The sequence below is a fragment of the Leiobunum rupestre genome, chromosome 9 (assembly GCF_980474605.1).
Source record: "Leiobunum rupestre chromosome 9, qqLeiRupe1.1.hap1, whole genome shotgun sequence".
In the NCBI taxonomy this organism is placed as follows: Eukaryota; Metazoa; Arthropoda; class Arachnida; order Opiliones; family Sclerosomatidae; genus Leiobunum; species Leiobunum rupestre.
The window spans coordinates 56,513,531-56,537,850 of NC_143392.1; the positions used below are offsets into that span (position 1 = coordinate 56,513,531).

Consider the following 24,320-nt stretch of genomic DNA (forward strand, 5'->3'; position numbering starts at 1 on the left):
ATTATAAATTAGATCCCGCTCACGCTTACACCGCACTAGGTTTAGCCTGGCAAGCAGCTTTGAAGATGACCGATGTTCGCCTCGATCTCATACTTGATATAGATCAACACTTATTTATTGAAAAGGTTAACGCTTTTTGATATTATAAATATTATTGTATTTACATTGAATTTTTAGGTATTCGAGGCGGTGTTTCTATGATCTCAACTCGTTACTCTGAAGCGAATAACAAATATATGCCCGACACATATGATTCGTCTAAAGAGAGCAGTTATATATGCTATTTAGGTAATTTAAATTTTTTTTTAAAATAATTTATTTTATTTTTTTATTTTAATTATTTTAATTTTAATTATATTAATTAACTTAATTTAACTTAATTGAAGATGCTAATAATTTGTACGGTGCTGTTATGTGTGAACCACTACCGCTAGGCGACTTCCAGTGGGTTCAGGAGGATGATTTGCAAACACTCTGTGAAAATATTCTGAGTATTCCCAATAACGTTGAAAACGGATACATTTTAGAGGTAAATAACAAGTGTTATAATTATTGAATTATATTTTGAAAGAATTGTTTCCTTTGCAGGTGGATCTTGAATATCCTCCAGAGTTACATCACTTACATAACGATCTCCCAGTAGCGGCGGAATCTAAAGTATTTACACATGATATGCTATCTCCATACTCCAAAGATCTCTTAGGAAAATTAAATATTAAGGAGAATCAAAGTCTACCAAAACTTCTTCCTAATTTAAATAATAAAGAGAAATACATAGTACATTACCGCAATTTAAAATATTATGTAGAATTAGGTTTGAAAATAACCAAGGTTCATCGAGCTCTAACCTTCACTCAAGGAAAATGGTTAGAAAAATATGTTAGATTCAACACTGAACAGAGGAAATTATCCAAGAGTTCATTTGAAAAGAATTTCTGGAAACTTATGGTTAAAAACAATGGAACATTTACGGAAGCATATAAATTTCGAGTTGATTCATAAACCAGAAAGAATGTTAAAAGTTACAAGTTCCCCGCAGTTTGAACACTTTACCATCTTTAATGAAGAGTTAGCCGGCGCTCATAAGAAGAGAGCTAAAATTGTTCTTAACCGGCCTATATTTACCGGATTCACCATTCTAGATTTATCCAAGGAGCTCATGTATCGGTTCCATTATGGATTCATAAAAAATACGCACGGGAACAAAGCATCACTATTATTTACAGACACTGGTAATTTAATTTAATATGCATTTTTTATTTAAATAGTACTAATATATAAAATATTTACAGACAGTTTAACGTACAACATTAAAACGGATGATGTTTATAAAGACTTTGAAGTTCATAAAAACCGCTTTGACTTCTCTGATTATCCACCTTCGCATTTTTTTCATTATAATCAGAATAAAAAAGCTCTCGGTTATTTTAAAGACGAGACAAATTCGCAGTTAATTCAAAGCTTTGTAGGACTTCGTCCAAAGCTTTATTCTATTAAATTGTACGGGGAGTCTAAGACCGCTGAAGAGATAGAAAAGGAGTTGCGATTGGGGTAATCTTTAGAGTCAATTTTAAACCATAAAAAGGTTTGTAAGGGCGTTGCCATGAACGGTATTAGAAACGTCATCCGCCACGAAGACTATGAACGTTGTCTTTTTAATCAAGAAACCATGTCAGCCGTGATTATGCGTATAGCTAGTTTCAAGCATGAGCTATTTACTTTAAATACTAGAAAACTTTGTTTATCACCAAATGATGATAAGAGATATATTCTACCCTGCGGGGTTCGTACATTAGCGCACGGTCATAAAGATATTGAAAAATTAAAATGAATGCTTGTATTTATGTATATGTAAAAAACTGCTATTGCTATAAATTGTAAAAAATTATTTTATTGAATACATTTTGCACATACACTCTTTAATCATTTTATCGTTTATATATTTATCTTTCTTAAACCTAGACACAATGTTATACATTTCAATTCCTTTACACCTGTTTATAGCAAAATAGATACAGAATGCTCCACACGTATTACTAGAATTACTCGGTAATTGATTAGAATTAAAAGTAACAGTTTTACTGTTTCGTTCAATAAAGTCATTAAATTTAAAATAATCTGGCGGGTTTCCAAAGGAATCCATGAATTCACAATTTTTATGTTTAGAAAAATATATTAGAACCCAGTGTTCTCCAGGTTCAGCACTCGTATCGGTGTTTACAATAAATAGAGAAGGGAATATTTTAACATATTTAGGTAGCTTGTCAGCCGGGAACACGCCTCGAAATATACTTTTAGTACTTAAATCTTTTTCAAGAATTTTAGTTATCTGTAGCGAATCCATTAATTACTGTAATCGAAAATCACGGTTCGATTTTTATCAATTTATATCAAATTTTGAAACTCAGCGTAAATTAGAATGGAAATCGTCTCCGGTAACGGTTTTGCAAATTTTAATTCTAATCTCAGTTTACTGTTTTTTACAAGATGCAAGTGATTAGCGTTGTTATTAAGATCCGAGGTTAAATTGTACGCGAATAAACAATTTCCGTTAGGGTAATCTTCCCGACTTATCTGATTCCCTTCATCTACGTTCCACTTATTAGTTTGAATGAAAAGATTGCAATACGCTTGAATATATTGATTTTCCTCAAAGTTTAGAAATAACGCCTTATGAGGGACGCTGCTACCGTCAATGTACAATCCAATGCTTGATAAATCGAAATGTTGAAAGTTGTACGGTGATTTTTTCAAATCTCCTAGAAACGCTTTTTGTTCCACAAACCTGATAACAACTTTCTTGGGTGCTTGTCCGGTAAATAAATGATCTTGCACACTAGCCATAAGACCAGCGGGTATAGAAAATGAGGTGCACTCCGAACGAGTTACAGGATATTTAGCGGTTCCATATTGTAGCGCCTTGGCTTGAGCGAGCGATAGTTCCGGTATCACTTTAACTTTCCTCAGATAAAGGGAAGCTGATAAAATCTCCACTTTACATTTTACGTCGGATTGAACGCAAAAAGCTGCTCTATTTTTATCTAATTTAAATTTCAAATCAACCATATTTAATAAAAAACGTGGTTGTTGACATAAATCAGTATGGACTACGCCTAACAAGTCTATCGCCCCCTTTTGTGCTAAACTCGCTTGTTTAGAGAAACCATCGTTATCGAAAAATGAATCGAACTTTCCAGGCGTATCCCGATAGAAAAGTGAACTCGTTAAATAACTTTTTTTCGCAGAATCTCCGAACGTTAATAAAGTTTGTATCATACTTTTATAAGCGTAATTTTGACTGGAAGGTGTTACTGATCTTTCATTCAGAAATACGTGAACGTCGCTAAAAAGCGAATGAAGAAACAAATTCTCGGGAGCGATATTGTCGGCTGGAGTTCCGGCTACCCCACCCGCAACACCTGAAACCGCGGGTTGCGGTAGTTGACCATTATCTTTAGTTACCTTAACTCGAACGTGCAACAAAGTTTTTGAAAGGTCTATATACGTTTCAGAGTTACCGTTGATAGAAAATGTAATTGATGCGTTATCAACTATATTTGATATTGGATTATACTCAACCCATTCACCACCAATAATCGAAGATTGTGTCATAGGTACTTGAAAAAAAATCTAGCTCGGAAATTATACACTCAACCGAGGGCGGGTGTAAAAGGGACATTATGAGAATATATCGGAACGTTTAGGGAACCGTCCTTTCGCTATCCTGCCTGCTGTTGAAATGGCGCTTTTCGACTGAGTTCGTTTCCTTTTATTTCCGGAACCTGTCATTCTTTTAATATGATCCGTAGCTGAAGATGTTAGTCTCGTGGCTTCATCAGCTGCTGAAGCTAAAGTTTCCCTTCCAGCGTTAATAGAATGCGATTTGAGCGCTGTATTAATTGGGACTCCACTATCAACATCGGTCGCTACTTTCGCTCCGGTACTTAAAGTATTTTTCCCAAGTAAGAAGCGCCTTTCTTCAGTAAAGGTACCGCGAATCTAAACGCTGAAGATAATATATTTCCTAGTCCATGTCCTCTTTGCACAGCTAAACCTCTATATACAGGAATTCCACCGAAACCAACCTGGTTTAAATAGTAACTTTCATAATCAGTTCTTGAAGGTGAATATTCAGACCTCATTATGTTAACTGTTCGCTCTCTTAAGCTAGAATGAGGGTGTGTCCTGAATGATTAAAGGTTTATAGTGAAGTCCACATTTTACGGGGTTTAAAGTGTAATACAACGTGAGCTTTTCCACTATGAAACTGTATTGGCTCACCTAAATCATCTGTTATATTAATCTCTATAGTCTTAATATTATTACACACGACTGGTAGGTAATGAGGTTGTGAAAATATTTTTGTAGCTGTTTTCCCATTAGACTCGGCTTTCTCTTCGACGCTTATGATTCTTAATAGAGGTGCTAAACTATCCCCAACAACGCTATTTTCAACCAGATCAGAATAAACGAATAAGGAATGTAACCCAGCGTTCATATCAACTGGGTAGGGGGTTATCATTGAATTTAATATGGTGAAATCATTATCTCTTCTATCCTTAAAACCTAGTAAAATCGATAGATCGGGGCCAATTACAGCTCTGATTTTCGGTTGCAATTTAACTTTAATTCGGTTAGAATAATTTAAATAAGCGAATGTAACTTGTTCGTCTTGGTTGTGAACGTTCATAACATGTAATAGTTCTTCCGGAGTTTTATAAAAACCCGCGGGAACTTCAATTATTTTATCATATTCGAGAGGGTCTTTAACTAGAGGGTTATCAGTCATTTTATTATATTCGAGAGGGTCTTTAATAACCAATAGATTAGGTTTTCGAACGTTATGCCATGTCCGAGGGTAGCTTATTTCCGCTAACCCAACTTCGTACTGTTCCTCAAATCTTAACGGTTCAGCTAAATACGTTCGAAATTTACCAACGCTATTATCTTGGTAATATAATGACGAGGAATCTGAAGGTAGCGTGACGTAAAAACTCATTTTAAATCCACTTCTTGTATCCAAGAATTCAATGTTGGGTCGTAATCTTGCCACTTGACATAAAGTTCTACGCTACCGTCCGATTTTTTCCTCTTGTTTATTACTTTTTCGATGATGAAGTAACAGTCTTTTAAATCTCGACCAACAATCTGAACCTCCTTGCGATAGAATACTCCTAAAATGGGGTTAGAATTTAAATCCATCAGCTTATATACAGGTGGGTCACGTGGTAGTCTCTCAGCTATTTTAAACATAATACATAGCGAGATCCTGAATTATATTTAGACAGCTTCTGAAAATCTGCCAAGTCCGCTTGCCACTGTTCGTCAATTCCATAAACAATAGTTAGATTTCGTTTGAATCGTCTTCTAGCAGGTTTATGCAGCGTATATGTATCCTGCTTTATTAGAAATTGTTTTACTTTTTCCAATGAAACCTTTAAACCTTTATGTCGAGCTGAATTATAGAGTGTTCGAACTCCGGCGAATGACCCTGGGTCTGCGGGATTAGTCTAGATTTTCTCAAGTTCTTTCTCCATATCGGGTAATATTTTGATGTAATGGCATGTAACGCTAAAAAAGGAAATTAAATAATTCTAATATTATAATAACTATGATAATTAATACAGCTGTGATAATTTTTGGTGATTTTGAAAATGATTGTGATAAATAGGCTAAAAGTCCTAAAGAGACCGTTTCTGTACAACCTTCCATTGTAGGCTTATACTAAGAAATGAGAACAAAATTATCAGGTTAATATATTTTATTTAGTATGCAACCAAGGTCTTAGAGGACTAGGTGAAGATGATGATAACATTGAACTATTTGGTGGTGTATGAAATACAGCGAATGTTTTAAAAGTGTCAATCTTACAGGATTTTTAATTAAAGGTTTTGAAATATTTGACTTATGAATACCCTCGTAAAACTCTGTAACTTCTATAGGATCAATCGCTGTTCCAGGCGTTTTTCTCACAGCGTCATACAAAAGATCGATTATATTAGATCATCCAATCACTTGTCCTCGAATAGAAAGCTCTCCTGAGTTAGCCCATCTAATATATCTCGGATTTTCCGTAGTCGCTCGGTATAATGAAATGGCGTCACTAACATAAGTTGCAGGTAGAGAATAAGATATTTGCGCGAACCAGGTTTTAGGTCGTTCAGAGTTTTCAATAACGGGAGAGATTTGTTCTTTACGTACGTAAGTTAACCATCGTTGGAGAGTTTGATTGTATAATGCTAATTTCTCTGATTCGTTTAAAACTGGATAATCTAGAATAGATTTCATTTCATCATCGAGTGTCTTCTCTTTTTGAAGTACAGGTGTTTCTTCTGTTTTGGAAGGTGTAGCGTTTTTTAATCTCTCCATTACATCTTCAAGTACTAGAAGCATTTTTCGAGCCATCATCGGTTTATAGCTCGGCTTATTGCACTTCCGGCGACTGAGCTAACGATAGATAGCAGTGGCGCTAATAAAAATGGAAGAAAACCACCCTTTTGTACCAGAATCTTTCGTCGTTTTGATAAAGGGTTCTTCTTCGACACGTTTCTTTAACCGCTTACGATGACGTTCTGACAGTTCAATTGTTCCGTGCAATACATTTATACAACATTCAACGAGAGCCAATAGAGCTTCCTTGCTAGCGTATTTAATAGCTGTCTTTCTTTGATTTAGATTACAGGATGTCAGGAAACGTAGAAAGTCTAGGTTTTCCTTTACTCGTTTTGAGACATCCATTTACAGATTTTCTTAGCCTTTCTTAAAGCGCAATGAACAGTTTCGGAATGAAAAGGGCAGTTTAATTCAACGTCTTCTAGTTCTGATAACTTAGGACAACCGGTATCTTCGATGTTAGTTACTGAAACACCGAGGAGTGTCGATAATACTGCAGCTTTTTATAAACCTTTGGTGAAAAACTAAGTCGCTCTCTCTGCTATCTGATTACAAATGTCACGTCTCGTTCTGTAAGGACGTTCGCCGTCATCCCATCGAAGATGACAAATGTTATGAGATATCCATCAGCATTGTCTTTTATCTTCGTTTGAAAGCTCTTTGAAAGGGCATGGAGATTGAAAGTAAACACTTCCGATTCTTCAGTTTCTAATACTACGTAAGCTAATTCTTTAATAATACACTTCATTTTGGAATAAAGACAGCCGATTCTTCACCCGGTATTAAACCTGTTCGTAGTAAATACTGATCTGGGGTGTGAGGTTTAATATATTAACATCGAGTAACCCTTCGTGAAACTCGACTGAAGGTGTGTGTTCTAATATTGATTGAAATAGTTTCGGTTGATACTCGGTATAACACCATATTATCCTCTCCGGAGGAGGGGATATACAGGTCTTCTTATATTGAATCAACCGTCCTACCAGGAATGATTTCCCGCATTGGGTGGACCCGGCTACAAGCCCATTCATTGGATGTTGTAAGCTTAAATCCATAATGGTAAATGAGAATCGGAACATTAGTGCAATCAATTTTATTAGTTTTTAACAAGTTTTTAGCATTGCATATTATTAGTGACATTATATTATTTAAAATTTCTTTCGACAATTCGCAGCGAATAGTAAACATTTCAATAATATTTTCACAATCTACCGACATAATTATTTCATAAAAATGCAAATCTACACGCTTAGAATAATCCGTCATGATACAATCATGCTGGAGTTGAGATGGATGATCAATTTGACAGCCATTGCACGCTTTCTTAAGAGCTTCGTGTAATTGTTTAATTACAACGTTAGTCATCGCCTCCTTCATTTCCTTGATTTTCTTTAAACACTTCTGAATAGACTCGTACTGGTCGAGGAAATTCAACCAAGAAGATTGAGCGAAAGCTACCCCCTCTCTAGTCGGTAACAGTTTTCCATAGTTTACTCCATAACCATGGTACATTTGTCTAACATCTAAAACCTTTTGTTGGGCAAATCTATGAACCGAAAACCGTTTGGTTTCAGAACCTGCGAAAACCCACGAAGTTTCAGCTTCGTTATTGAAATAAGCTTCAATGGTATCTTTCTTTGTCCATAGCTCTTGCAGTTCCGCTTCTGTTAGTTTGATACCCTTTGTTAAATCTAATAGACCGCAGTAGATGGTTTCATCTGCATAAACGATTAACCCTTTGTCAGCAGACACAGGAAATGAACAATTCCTATAAAATAAATACATTAAGACAAAGTTAAGAATTATCACTGAGTATTCCTACTTACATTTTAAGGTTCCTCGGAGTCATTTCCAATTTAATTCAGATGGTGAACTTTCTAAATATGGTCTTACTATTATACGGTTTTCCCTTTTTATACTCTGAAATTATTTATCTTCGATATCTTATATATTAAAATGGGGTTTAAAATTAATTCCATTCTACGTATACGCATTTTGAAGTGTATCGCGTTACGTATATAGGAATTTACCCGGTCCTCATACGGAATCACGTGTACAATTACAATACTTGAGAACGATACGTTTCTCATACTTAAACTTGAAATATTCGTTTGAAATACTCGTGAGATAAGTTCAAGTGTCAAGCGTACTACAATGATATTAAAATGAAGTTTAAAATTAATTTCATTCTACTTTAACAACGAATATTCCATGACGTCAAAACACACTTAAATTCAAATTAACCGCGTCCCCCGGGTAATCCACGCACGCACGCGCCGTCTAGGTTATCACTTTTTACATCATTTCAACTTATTCCGTACGATAAAACTCGATAAGATATACGATCAAGTACCATATAAGTGTACTCTTGAAATTTGAGATAAGCGGTGATAAAATGAACAAGTTGGTCTGAACACAATATGTTGATATACGATAAAACAAATCGTCGCGAGAAATATCATAAATACATTGACTTTTCGACGATTTTACCCCCATTTCACCCCTAAAATCCTGGATCCTCGATCCTCGATCCTAGGATCGATGCCTCGCCCTTACTTTCCTTCTACTCTAATCGTGAACCTTGCAATGCAGAGACTAAATATAAAGATTTTTAATATGGCAGTATGTGTAAAACAATTTTTTCCAGTTTTTCCCAAATTTACGAAATTCTTCAAAATGTAGATAACAGCCAAAATACCATTTTTATTTAAAAAAAACCGAGTTAGAATATAAAGTGAAAGTATAAGGACTAATATTAGCTTAATTAAACAAAGAATTACCTCCGCGCAATGCGTTCTTTGACCATTGGTAATCATAACACCACTTTTATCAAGCACTCCTTAAAGGGATTAAACCTTTTTGTTTTCCTGGTGTATGAAAAAAATTATAATAAATAATAATAATAATCAGCTAGGCTACTACCCAAGGCACCACCTTAGGCCAAAGTCATTAAACATTGTGATTACCAGTTGAAACATAAGATGAAGTAATAGGTGTGCGTTTAAATTTTGAATGCAGCCGTAGCTCACGTCGGCAGATGATTTTTCAATTTCGTTTCTCGCTCCTTTAGTGTCGATAGTGCTTAATTTAAATGATTTATTTAGTAACGCACCCAATCAAAATTGGAAATCAATTATTTTTTCCCCATTCCGAAAAAAAGCTACAAATACTACAAAAATAACACCCACTCATGAAACTGTTTAGACAAATTATCCTCATCGAAAAAAAAAATTAGCAAAGCCACTAGCAAAATATTATTTTCAATTGCTATCCGCCTTGTAAAGACCCTTTTAATAATGCAAATATCAGAGCTGAATAAACAATATTATAAGAAAGTGCGTAATGAAACCAATGTGATATTGCATTGGATTGTTTTTTTTTACGGACGAGAAATATACTTTCCGAGCATCAGTATAATACAATAGCTTTTATTACTATTACATGTTTTTTTAAACAAAAGGTTAAGTACAACGTTTTGTAAAAAATATATATTTTTAAATTACAATTTTTGTAGCTTAAGCGAATTTATTTCAAAACTTCCTTGAAAAGCTTACAAGTAATTTGGTTATTTAGTTCCTTTATTAAAAAAATCAAAAACCCAGTTATAATCTTTAAGGAGCTAACATAAATAGCCGTTTAAAAAACTATTTGTGCAGAAATACCCCAATTTTTATCCAATTTTTATCCACCCATAATTTATTTAAAATCCATATTGCCCGGGAAAATCGTCTTTTACAGTCTATCGATTTCCCGGGTTACAGCATATTTTTATACGGCGAGGATGAACCCGTTTTATTTTAACACCGGTACCTACGAATTATATTCGTTGAAACACTTTTTATTCGTGGCTATCATATTTAGATGTTTCAAATGAAATATTACTTCAATTCCATGCAACTGAAATTATTAATGGATACTTTATTAAGTTGGTATTGTTAAATCGTTGTCAACTTAATACGCCTATATTTGAATTTTACAAAGGACTGCAAAAGTCACAAAAAAAACCAAATAGTTCAAGAAATATGAAAGTACAAAATAATAAAAAAAACATTTATGATTTATAATAAATAATTAAAATTTTATTTATTATGACTGATAATAAATTATTAACAATATATTGAATTGATTTTAGTATATAATTATTATCCTACTGTATAATTTATTACAATATAAAATTTATAAAAAATCTTATTTCTTTATTAATAGTATTATTTTGTTGTTGAAAAGTCTAAAAATCTTTTTATTGCGCTTTGCTATTAAAATCTGGTAAACACACCATTCTTACTAGTTTATAAATTTACTGTTCATATTATATACTTTGATGGGATCACGCGATACCCTAACACTCAGGTCATACACCTGACGTTATTACAAACGAGAACGTGCTAAATGGTTCGAAACCATATTTATATGAACATAAAGATAAAAAATGGCTCCTAAGAAGGTTGGTCACAGATAATTAGTAGTTGGTTCTAGCAATTAAAACGGATTTCTGCTGAAATAGAATTATTGAGAAAATTATATCTTCAGCCATGCAAGCCGAAACACAGTTAGCGCATCTACCTTCCGAGCATCGAAAAGAGAGCGAGAGCGAGAGCGCGTTCGCGCGTGGCGGAAAAGCCAACAACTCGCCTTGACTGCAGCGCCAGCCTCCGCGCAGTGGCGCTTTTTAAATCTAAACTCTGTAGAAGTTTAGTCCCCGTTCTAAAGTGCATTAATTTAAATAGGCATATAGGGTTGGGTTGAGTGCATGGATGGAGGAATACGGAGTTCAGAGAAACAGCCCACAGATTTCAGTTGGGAATAGGTTTGCATTTGCACCTACAAAATACAACTTCCTAAAATTTCCCATTTTAGCCAGAAACGTGATAATTGGATCACCTACGACAGAAATATCAGAAGTTTATAAACATACACGGATAAAACATATTTCATTCGTATTATTTTTATGACTGAAACACTCGGTCTCCAATAGTAAAGTAAACCATTTGTAGAGATTATTAACGGAAAGTATATATTTTATATAATTTGAATTATTTTTTTATTTATTAGCGTAGTTACAATTATATTTAAAAAGGTCCTCTACACCTGAAAATCAGTGGCAGAGTACCGGAAACTCGCGTCTCTTCAAGGCTTAATTTGATGAAAGCCGCGAAGTTGCCGTCGATACCTTGACATGCATTAAAGTGCTCGAGGAGTGAGCCTAAGGCGTAGGGACCTTATAGAATAAAACAAGACGTACGATGGTCAGAATACACACAATCCTTCTAATGTGTTAAGTTTGTTTGAGTTATTCACAGCAACCAGCAACGCCAATATCATAACCAATATATATCCAGGGTCAAACATAATTGTATTTACACTTATTTGTTACTTCTAGTCATACTAGTCAGCCGTCGAGTGTCACACTTATTTCTTCTCGTTATACGACAGACCAGTTCGATCAGTTTCATACTTATTTGTTACTTCTGATCACACTTATTTGTTACGTTGAGTGTCACACTTATTACTACTGGTCAAACGCCGAAGACTTAATTGTTACTTCTGAACGGCCTTGAAAATCGCTAGATGGTAACGGGCGTGTAGACCTCTATAAGCACGCGGATTTACAAAGTTGGAAATTGCGGGGCTCCGTATACGCTGCCCAAAAAACCTTACTTAGAATTAAAATTAAGGAACGTATTTGCAACTCTAGGTTATATGGTAACCACACAGTTATTCAAAAATATAACTTTCATGACAATCGGACTTAAATTAAGGAACTGTATCTAGATTTTTAGGCGAAAATATAAAACCACGAAAATTGGGGTCCCTTAAATTACTCTGAAAACTATACTTAAATTTAATAATTTCTGATATAACTGAAGTTGTAGGTCCACTGAATCCAAATCGATCCAAAAATATTTTTAACGATATCGGACTTAATTTTAAAACGAAACCACCGAAAATAGTAAATTGGGCTAGTGCCCAACTTCTAGGGCTCCGATTTGAAAACTTTATGAAAGGCTTTCAATGGCGATGTATGTACATTCGAACAAGATATCATTGACTCTTCTAGCCCTAACCGTTGAAGAGATATGCGCGACACGGCGGCAACGGCTACACTGTACGTGAGACTAATTCACACAAATCCTTAGGATTGTGTGTAAAAACCATAAGAGCTTTTTCACCGTTATTTTTTTAAAGATATTTTTATTAGCGAAAAGGTTTTCTCTGCCTGAGCATTCCCTTTAAGATGTTTCTTTAAAAACTTCAAATGATGGCAATATATTTATAAGAGTGCAATCCCTTTGCAATTGAACTGCATGGCGAGACAATGAAACCAGTGTGGTACCGAGGAGAGAGTTCGACAGAATTTTCAGAAGTCGGTTTTCCAATTTGTCGTATTATATCTAAACTTTTCTGCCGGTAAACGTTTTACTGAAATTAAGCGTTTATTTTACCTAACAAAATCCGAATGATTTAAAGGCCAATAAATGTTTATCTTCATCTGCTCGAAGCGATTTTCGCCCGCCATGTTATTATAACGTGAAGTTTTCCCAATAGCCACGCACCGCCATACACAGTGTGTATGGCGGTGCGTGTATTACACAGGTATCGCCTTTTCAGGCGAGGAGAGTCAGAGCGCGCGCGGAGGAAACGACTCGCCTGCACTGCAGCGCCGCCAAGTGGCGCTATTACGAACTAAACTCCGGCTGAACTTCCGATTAGTCGCCGACAACGCCGACCTCCGCCTCGCCGTCAAAGCCACCACGGAAAGGTTTCCACTCTGCCGCAGCTACAAACATTTATATTTACTCCCAATTTCTCAGAAGCAACATTTTATGTGGATGAACATGAGATGGCCTTTCATTTAACAATGATTACTACGATCAAGCGAAAAAAAGGCTTAAAGGAATTCTTTTTTAAATTGTGGATGGTATAATATTTCCTTTAAATATATTATGATGGTTTGATGTTAGAGGATATTCTGGACCCAAAATCAACAATGGATAAAGATGTCAAACATTCTCACCGAAAGAGGGACCCCAAAGCGTGTGTAATTATATTGAATAATTGCTTTGAATAGTCTTGGCTCAGAGCTTTCTTTAAAAGCCTTTAGTCTGCCCTTCTAATCTAATTGTGGTATTGCCACAGAGTTTAAAAACATTTCAAAATTAATTTCAACTCTAAATACATTTTTGGGTTAGAAACTTAGACATTTTTCATAAAAATTAAACTAAAAAATTCATAAACAATTTTTTTTACTGGATAATAGTAATATTAGTATTATCTTACTAAGCCAGAATGCCTTTGTAAAGACAATTGTAAGCGTTGCTACCAATCTCCGCCATGATCCCAAGGAAGCTCCTTCTACCTTAAAACTAAAACAGATGCGGGAATAAAATAGCTACCCTTAATCTGATTTCCTAAATCTGTGACGAACTCGGATCTCTTTAACAGAGTCAATTTCCCAAAGTGGAAATAATTATATTCTTATAAAAATAAAATTGAAACTCTTAAGGGCATAATAATCTAAAAATTGCGTTTAAGCAAAGTGTACTTTAATTATCTTTAATGTATAGTAAATACGGCTTATAGTACCCAAAATCTTAATAAAAGGTTTGAAGAAGCAGTTTGTACCTAATGTAGCCTTAAAATATTACAAAAACTTCAGGTGACCTGCATTAGTTTAACAACGACTAATATGTCGATATTGTTTTCCAGAAACGAAAATATTAAACAACAAGAACATAACTTTTTTTGATTGGTTATTAACAAAGATATAAAAATTAAAACTACCACTATTGTATAATAACAATATGTTTTATTGGATAAAAGGACGACTATTTTCGCAATCCCGTCCGGGTGCATCATCGGGTCTGAATTTTGGCGTTGTCTTTGCAAGCTAATATAACCTTGTTGTTAGTTTTCTAGGTGAATACATAAGAGGGGAGGGGGTTATGATAATACAGGGTGTCCACTAAATAATGAACCAGGGCGAATATCTCAAAATATGTTTTAGGTACGATTTGGAAATTTTCAAGTCTTATACAAGATGTAGGGGGAAACCTACTGTGAAAACTTCGATGACCTTGAACCATATCTTCAAGGTCATCCAAAACCTAACTCGAGAACCGAAAGTGTTAGTAAGTGGGTTCCAATTAGAAACGTGTTCCACGTGACTTTCTTAGTACAAATAGCTTTGACCTGATCGGATTTGACCAATAGGAAGCCGAGAAATGCTATATAAAACACAAGAAGGTCGTTAAGTTGATAACGTGTCGAAAGCGAGGTTCGGAAGCTGATTACTCTAAAGATACTCGTGTTAGAGTACTGATATTTGCTAAACATCCTCATCTGGATAGAGGGTCTTTAGTTTAAAAATTTCAATGACCTTGAACCATGTCTTCAAGGTCACCCAAAAACTAACATGAGAACCGTAAGTGTTAGAAAGTTGGTTCCAATTAGAAAAGTGTTCCACGTCACATTGTAGGTCTAATTAGCGTTGATTAGATCGAATTTGACCAATAGGAAGTCGAGGAACTGTTTTTCAAAATCACAAAGATCGTTAAAATGAAATTAAAAAGAAAACGAACATAACTCGAAACCAATTCGTGTTACATCGAAATTTGCTAGACAAACTCATTATGGTGGTCGTCATGACAACAAAATTTATAAAAATTTTCAAATGTCATTTTATTTTACGCTAAGCCTAATATTCATTCGAAGTTTATTTTTGTAAGCACAAAGTTAGTTTTTTCTTTAGAAATAATAAAGTTATGTATACTATTTGAGAAAAGGGCGAAATGGTTCGGTTATGCTTAGCAGCGGCATCTCTCCTAACACTTACGGTTCTCGCGTTAGTTTTTGGATGACCTTGAAGACATGGTTCAAGGCCATTGAAATTTTTAAACTAAAGACCCTCAATCCTGATGAGGATGTGTAGCAAATTTCAGTACTCTAACACGAGTATCTTTAGAGTTATCAGCTCCCGAACCTCGCTTTCGACACGTTATCAACTTAACGACGTTCTTGTTTTTCATCTAGCATTTCTCGACTTCCTATTGGTCAAATCCGATCAGGTCAAAGCTATTTGTACTTAGAAAGTAACGTGGAACACGTTTCTAATTGGAACCAACTTTCTAACCCTTACGGTTCTCGAGTTATTTTTTGGTTGACCTTGAAGACATGGTTCAAGGTCCTCGACATTTTCGCCGTAGGTTTCCCCCTACATCTTGTATAAGACTTGAAAATTTCCAAATCGTACCTAAAACAGATTTTGAGTTATTCGCCCTGGTTCATTTTTTAGTGGACACCCTGTATAATAAAAAGGGGGGGGGGGGGGTTCCAATATTAACAGTTTATAGTATGCAATTTTTAATCCAGAATTGTACATTTAAGTTATTTGGACCATCAGCTCTATTTAAAATAATAATGGGGTTATTTTTTCTTATCTTCATTATTTCGAGTGATTCTCTAATATCTATCTTATAAGGATTGTCTAGTTTCAAATTATTTTCGTGTTTTCAAACAGAGGGTAGTGTTCGGTTTCGGTCGTGTGTTCAGCTAGGCCTGATTTATAAGATCTTTGGTTTCTGACGTCACCAATATGTTCGTTCAGTCTTTTATTGAGAATTCTTTGTTTGTCCGATATAAATTTTCTCACAGCTATATGCATGTAATCTCATAGATACCAAAATTATCTAATTTTTTAATGGGGTCTTTTAATGGGGGGTGTGTGTTTACTAGTTTGTTGGTGGGTTTGAATAAAGGTATGATGTTTAACTCACTGAAAGCATTACCGGTGGCCGTAGAAAAGTTATTAATATATGATAATACTACAAAGTTTTTTTAAGAAATTCGTTTTTAAGGGCGGTATATTTTCAATTAAGTTCGGACTGTTCGTGATTCTATCTATAGGTCCTCTTTATAGAGTGTTGGGGTCGTATCTTCGTTTCTTGGCGATGGCTTTTATTGACTAGAAATATCGTTTAAAAAGGAAGTCAGTAAATGGCCAATTTATCAAAAAGCCCGAAATTAGGGTAAACCGTATTTCAGAAATTTTTAATGAACAGTCACAAATTGTCATTTGCATGTTTTGTCAAAGATATAATGATTAAATAATAGCATTGTTAATTGTAAACATTTCAAAGGTAGTATGAACTCAAAAGATAAAAATAGTTAATCCAAAAATGCTTAAGGGGAATCAAGCACTTTTTCCGAAAGCTTCTTTAAGGAAACGCTCTGGGCCCTAAAGTAATAAATACAGATATAAAGGTTTATAGTGTCAATCGCACATTTCACATTGAACTTTACCAAATTTTTAAAAATTTGACTATCAATTAATTCAACCAACGAGATTTTAAAACTGATACCTTTCTTAAAAACAAATTTTCTGTTAGGATAAAAACAAATAAAACGATTATCCAAACAGCTAGCTTTACTAATACGGAACAGTAGTTTTCTTAGAAACTATTCATCCACTTGAAAAACGTTTCTATGCGAAACTAAAAACGCTGAAAAGTAAATAAGACCAACTTAATTTATTTGAAGTGTTATCAATTAAAAAAGAAACTTAATAGTTCCTTAAGCTGTTCAAAAAAAACAATTTTATTTATTATGAGGAACCTATCCAAGCACGGCAAAACAAAGGTATCGCCTGTTTCATCGCGTAGCTTCGAAGAGGGCGCGAGCGAGAGAGCGCGCGCGGAGGAAAAGCGAACACCACGCCTGGACTACAGCGCCGCAATGCGCGGGGTGGCGTTAATCGTAACTAATCTCCGGCTCAACTGGCTATGTAGTTCCCCGAAATCACCGAGCAAATCTTCGGTGTTTCATCGGCAATGTTTTCAGTACGGCGTCATGAATAGTGTTTATTCAAAGCTCAAGATTTACATCGTTCGAGGCAAGATTTGAATATAAACGCCTGTCACATTTGAAACCAGATTCCATGGAAATTTTCAATAAATGTTATTATTCAAAGCTGGCAATGAAACTTATTTATACTCGCTTCTGAGGTCCGGAAGCTTTCAAATGCTTTTTGTTAGTAATATATAAAATCGTTCGAATTTTAAAAATGTAGGTGCACTGCATAACATAATTGAACTTGGTACTGAATTAAAAATGAAAAGGTAATTAAAAACTCAGAAACTGATATCTTTTAGCTTTAGAAAATTCAATCAGAACCTAAATTCTTTTAATGATCCAATAAAATAAACATATCTTGATATCTTGAAGGGATTAAGAAGTCGAATGTTTTTAAAATAATAGTGAGCTCCTTGAAGAGATTAGTTTGAAAAATAAATATAAGAACAATAGGAAACTGAAAAGGTTTTAAAGGGTAAAAGGACAGTAAATTCCAATTATCTTAAAAGTTTTATAAAGATACACATTTCAAAAAGAACAGTGATAAGAAATATTAAGTTTGATTTTCAAGAATCATAAAGAGATACTGACCTCAAATCTGCTTAAAGGGAAAGTGTTCCTTTTGAGATTCAATGTATCAAATACTCCAAAAGACAAGTAAAACTACCCGCAACCAGAAGAAGTTAGAGGCCTTTTTTGATCCCTCCTTTTATCGAAACCACAATGTCTCATTTCTGGACGAGTCTTACAGTTTCATGTTCCCACTTTCTCTTGTTACGTAGTTTGAGAACAGCACTACAGGTTTCGACAGTTTCGACAAATCTTCTAAAACTCGTTTTAAAAGTTTCTGAGGTATAACAATACAGTTTTTTAAATACAAATATCTTTTAGTTTTATAATAAATTTTAGACGTAGTGGTATGGATTGTAAATTTAGAAACTTCCCCTGCTTTCCGTCCAGGAAAGTGATAAATTAACGAAACGCTTTTTTTGGAAAATATTGTATGTCTACTATTACTTTCTTTTCAGGCGCCAATTATCAGAATTAGTTTAAAAAATAACAGCTGAATACTTCTATTTCTCGTTAATTTTTTCATAAAACGTTTTCTTTAGCATTTCTGGTTTTCAAATAAATTTGTGGGCGTTTAAAATAACATGTACATATTGATTATCTTGTTTATTTTTTAAATTTTTTTTAACTTGTATATAAACATTTCAAATTGCAAAATAAAGGGCAATTTTCAGATTGAAATGACCAGCTGACCAATAATGTTACGTTTATAGTGCTACAAATGAAAACACAAATAGAAGGGAAGACTCGTCTTTTGAATGCTGTTAAAACTCGTGTTAATTGTGGGAGAGCGTTTTAGACTGACTTTTTGTATATGGCGCGCGATATCAAAGAAATACACTGATTTAATTATTGATTGAACCTTTAATGAGAATAACTACTATATAGATAAAAAAAGGGGATGGTTGTCCATCGTACAGCAATGCGAAGCGAGAGGAAGTGGCCGCTCTCGTACGCGTTACAAAACTCTCTGTCTTCCCTCTTTTCGAACAAGAGAAGGGTAAAACGTTAGGGGGCTTATTGCCCCTTATTGCGAAATGTGTCGAAATGCTGACCTGTCCGGTAAAAAGTATATCTCAAACCTGCGGAGCTATTGCCATCTATTTTCGGTTTACGACAGACTCCCCACCATGAACTAGGTACAAAAGTTCATTACAAAAATGTTCTTTATGAAATCTCCATCTTGCACAGTTGATTGACTGATCTTCGTATTTTACCGCCCGTACCAAGTTTCAGCTCGCATGACCGCACAATGCCGTCGCGTCCCACCCTTACTTCCGTGACGCGTGCGATTTTCCACATTTGTCTCGGAAGACGTTCGTCATCCACGAGAACCACGTCCCCAACTGCCATTGTATCTTTGTTTTCACGCGATTTTAATTTATGCGCGGATTGAAGCTGAAGGAGGTATTCCTTTTTCCATCGACTCCAATAATGCGTGAGCAGCCCTTGCTGACATCGTAGCTTGCGTCTCAAATCGTCCGGTTTACACTCTTAAAACAGTTGGGTTAAAATCGACCCAAAATGGGTTATTTTTGTAACCCAACGCTGGGTCAGTATTTACCCTACCCTTTTTTGGGTTATTTAAATTTCAACCCAGAAATGGTTAGAACTAGCAACCCAAAGTTGGGTTGTTACGTTTTAACCCACAGTTGGGTTACAAGAATAACATTAACTGGGTTATTTTTCGTAACCCAAAACTGTGTTAATATCTAAAACAACCCATTTTGGGTTGCAATAATAACCCAATTTGGGCTCTTTTTTAAACTGAAACACCCCATTTTTGGTTGCAATAATAACCCAATTTGGGCTCTTTTTTAAACTCAAACACCCCATTTTTGGTTGCAATAATAACCCAATTTGGGCTCTTTTTTAAACTGAAACACCCCATTTTTGGTTGCAATAATAACCCATTTTGGGCTCTTTTTTAAACTGAAACACCCCATTTTTAGTTGCAATAGTAACCCATTTTCGGCTTTTATTTACCCAAACCACCCATTATTGGTTACAATAATAGTCCTATTTGAGGTCTTTTTTAACTTTTAATCCATAACTGGGTTAATATCCCATCAATAACAGCCCAATTTTGGTGGCCTTACAAAACAAAACTCTGAAGGAATCCATATTTGGGTTACAAAGGGACACAAATATAGTTGGTTTCCAGACTATATATAAAATAGTCATAATACTGGACCTGTATTTACTGACATTTAGCTTAAAAATACACTCATTTAGTTTATATATACCGAAACTACGTAACATTCTTAGTAAAAGAATCAGAACTATCTCTGATTCACCTAAAAGAATCCTTTCTAGCCTAAGCAGGTATAACCTAGCCCGTTCATCTACCCTTTGTGAATACAATCAATAAATACCAAACTCAATCACTTGGGAAATTTTTTTATTTTCAAAATGTTGTTGTAAATAATTAAATTATGACATTATTGTATTTTAAAAATTATATTGTTCTTTGGTTTTTTTAAGTTAAAATTTTAACTCAACAGAACTATTATGTTACAAATTTTTAAGATACCAGTATTTTACCACAACTGTCAGCAAAATACTAATATTAAACTGTGGTAAAACAAATTAAAAATTGTTTATTACAAAACTTAAAAAACATATAAACCATATGAAAAGGAATTTGACTTAAAATTGCTTTTTGCTTCACAAATTATAAAAAGTTCAGCCTCGCTATATAAAAGTATATTATCTTTAAAAATAACAATGAAAGACTAGATTTAAAAGTTCAGTGAAATTAGGTTTAAAAAAATTAAACTATAATTACGAAAAATTTTAACAAGTTGTTCAACTTATGTGAAAAATATAATTATTACACATTTTGGCTGAATACATCTTAGATTCACAAAAGTTCAGTCTCACAAATTTAGTAATTTTCGTTAATTTAATTACTTAAAAGTTAAATCTCATAAATAAACTGATGTTCACAATGGGCAACAAGTACGAAAACCTCAGTTACTTTTACAAAGGAAATAAACCAAAAATCCTAATTTTTGAGAGCAAGATTTGACTAATTATTTTATAAATAGCAACAATGAGGCTGAATTAGGTCAGAAATAGAGGTATGATATAGAAATTATTTTTCAAAAACATTTATAAAAGTGTTAGTGTGGGAAATATCCATAAAAGTACCAAAACCTCAGTTACTTTTACAAGGGAAAGTAACCAAAAATTCCCATTTTTAAGAGCAGGATTTAACTAATTATTTTATAAATAGCAACAATGAGTCTGAAATAGGTCAGAAATAGAGCTATGGTACTGAATTGATTTAAAAAACCATTATGTGGGCAATAACCATAAAAGTACCAAAACCTCAGTTACTTTTACAATAGAAAGTAACCAAAAATCCTAATTTTTAAGAGCAGGATTTAACTAATAATTTTACAAATAGTTAAAATAAGTTTGAAATAGGTCAGAAATAAAGGTATGATAAAAAAAATTATTTTTCAAAAACATTTATAGAAGTGCTAGTCTGTGAAAGTTTCATAAATGTTTCGTATCACCCGTTGTATGAAGACCAAAAATCCTCATATTTAAGAGCAGGATTTAACTAATTATTTTATAAATAGCAACAATGAGACTGAAACCATACCTCTATTTCTGACCTATCTCAGACTCATTGTGGCTATTAAATAAATTATTAGTTAAATCCTGCTCTTAAAAATGACAATTTTTGATTTCTTACCCTTGTGAAAGTAACAGAGGTTTTGGTACTTTTATGGATATTGTCCAGCACACTAAAGCTTTTATAATTTTTTTAAAAATAAATTCAGTACCATACCTCTTTTTCTGACCTATTTCAGACTCATTGTGGGTATTTATAAAATAATTAGTCAAATCCTGCTTATAAAAAGGAGGTTTTTGGTCTTCATCCCTTGTTAAATCAACGGGTTTTACGAAACATTTATGAAACTTTCACAGACTAGCACTTCTATAAAGGTTTTTGATAAATAATTTCTATATCATACCTCTATTTCTGACCAATTTCAAACTGATTTTTACTATTAGTAAAATTACTAGTTAAATCCTGCTCTTAAAAATGAGGATTTTTAGTTACTTTCCCTTGTAAAAGTAACTGAGGTTTTGGTACTTTTATGGATGTTTCCCACAATAACACTTCTATAAATGTTTTTGAAAAATAATTTCTATATCATACCTCTATTTCTGACCTATTTCAGACTCATTGTGGCTATTTATAAAATAATTAGTCAAATCTTGCTGTTAAAAAGGAGGTTTTTGATCTTCATCCCTTGTTAAATCAACAGGATTTACGAAACATTTATGAAACTTTCACAGACTAGCACTTTTATGGATATCTCTGACACTAAAACTTTTATAAATTTTTTAAAAATCAATTCAGTACCATACTATGGTACTGATTTGATTTTTAAAAAATTATAAAAGTGTTAGCGTGGGAATTACCCATAAACTGTGTTTCATGATTCGGGCAGTTTCATCGCAAAGAGGCCATTAACCAACTGAAATATTTCAATCAGATTATTTTTCTATTAAGCTATGTAGTAGAAATTACATCTTTGAATGTTCCCACTTAAAAGGTACAACTGGTAAAATGACTTGGAGTTAGTAATATATTTTAATTAACCCAATGGCTGTAAATTCGGTTATGCGAAAGTTAATTTTTTTTACTAAACTTCATATTCTAAGAGACCTATTAAATTTGAAAATTAATTTATATATACAAAGTATCAGGTTTAATAGATAAAAATTTTGATATGTATGAGTAAATAAATTAAAGAGACTTAAACGGTTTTAAATTCACAATATTTTTATTTATAAATATATTACTAACTCTTCAGGGATTTTTACAAGTCTGACGATATAATGGTAAAACTTTGGGACGAAAAACATTTGTGCGCTTAATAGTTAGAAGTTTTACCATTATATCGTCAGACTTGTAAAATTCCCTAAAGAAGGTGGAAGAGTTCCTCCGAAACGTTGGATGTTATAAATAAATATATTGTGAATTTAAAACTGTTTAAGTCTCTTTTAATTAAGTTTTTCACAATGTGCTTCTCTTCACTTCTATGAGTAATTAGATTGGATATAAATCTCTTTGTGTTTGACCACTTGGGCAGTTTATCGCCAAGAGGTCATAAACAAAGAAAAATTGTATGAAATATTTTTGTATTTACCAAGTAGTGTTTTTTGTTCGATATAGTGTACTTTACAACGTAGTTCCAACTTTCTTCAAAACCATCAGATATTCAGCCCCGTTCGCTATTGAGCTTACAAAAATTAAATTTTTCCCAATGGTTGGATAATATATTTCATCTATGATTTTTAAGTTAATTTGGTTATGGTAGATTATCATATTCAATAATTTTAAGAAGACCATACATCTAATTCCACGATCTAGGCGCATTTGGTATATGTAATAGTTTACTTAAACATATTATACAACGCAATCTGCTTTTGCAATTGGGCAAAGGTCTATTTATTATTATTACTACTTTTTGTTATTCTGGCAACACTTAAGCCTAACACTTTGAAGCATGCATGTTTAGGCTTATTGGGGAAATAACCTTGAATGGACCTGTTCATGGATGACTTTTACCTTAAATATTTATTATGAAGATGCTGCACAATAAAGTCGTTAAACTAATTATCTTCACCGTATAATTGAAAAGGTAAAAAGAATGAAATCAACATTCACTCACTCGAAAAAACGCTGCTTTCGCGCGAAAAATATGGCGTCGCGCGACTACTGACGCATCGTTACGATAGTGACGTCATAATTAATTTTCCCGCGAATTTTGTAACTCAATTTTAGGTTGTAAGAACATGTGACCCAAAAATGGTTAATAACAACCCAGAATGGGTTTAAAAAATAACCAAAGTTTTGGGTTAGACATTTCGACCCAGTTTTTTGACCCAGTACAAAATGTAAGAAAAACCATAACCCAAAACTAGTCAATTTTAGCCATTTTTGGGTTAGAACTAAAACAACCCAAAATATTTAACCCAACTGTTTTAAGAGTGTAGGAACATTCGTTATGTCAATTGCTACACCAGGAGGAAGGCTAGTGACTCGTCCGCCAATCAAAAAGTGACCAGGGGTCAGCGGCGTCGGACCTTCAGGTTCGGAATGCGTGTACGTAAGGGGTCGTGAGTTCAAAACCGCCTCGATCTCGGCGAGAATTGTCGCGATTTCCTCGTAATTTAGAAGGGCGCGACCGATGACTTTCTTGAGGGGAAGCTTTACCGATTGAACGAGTCTCTCGTAAAACCCGCCCCACCACGGCCCGCGTTCTACTATGTATTTCCATTTAATACGTAAATTAGCGAAGAAATTCCTCACTGTTTCATTTTTTGTGCACCTCCACAATGCTGCCAATTCCTTTTCCGCTCTTTTGAACGTTTTCGCGTTATCCGAATAGATAACGCTCGGAATTCCTCTCTATGAGATGAACCTCCTAAATGCCAGGAGGACCTTTTCCGTAGCTAAACTAGTCACTAGCTCAAGGTGA

General features: G+C 34.1%; 1 protein-coding gene across 1 annotated transcript; it reads left to right on the plus strand.

Annotated features, from left to right (window-relative positions):
- Positions 1-412: 412 nt before the first annotated feature.
- On the plus strand, positions 413-24,320 carry LOC149931578 (uncharacterized). The gene is made up of 3 exons (XM_090157995.1): positions 413-529; positions 589-777; positions 24,231-24,320. The coding sequence occupies exons 1-3, from the start codon at positions 413-415 to the stop codon at positions 24,318-24,320; spliced, it is 396 nt and encodes a 131-aa protein (XP_090014121.1).

What these genes read in the sequence shown, in the direction of transcription:
- LOC149931578 (XM_090157995.1), top strand. Translation starts at nt 413, where the DNA reads ATGTGTGAACCACTACCGCTAGGCGACTTCCAGTGGGTTCAGGAGGAT. An exon ending in AAAACGGATACATTTTAGAG is followed by an intron (nt 530 to 588) that starts GTAAATAACAAG and finishes TTTCCTTTGCAG; the next exon opens with GTGGATCTTGAATATCCTCC. An exon ending in ATAATAAAGAGAAATACATA is followed by an intron (nt 778 to 24,230) that starts GTACATTACCGC and finishes TTATCCGAATAG; the next exon opens with ATAACGCTCGGAATTCCTCT.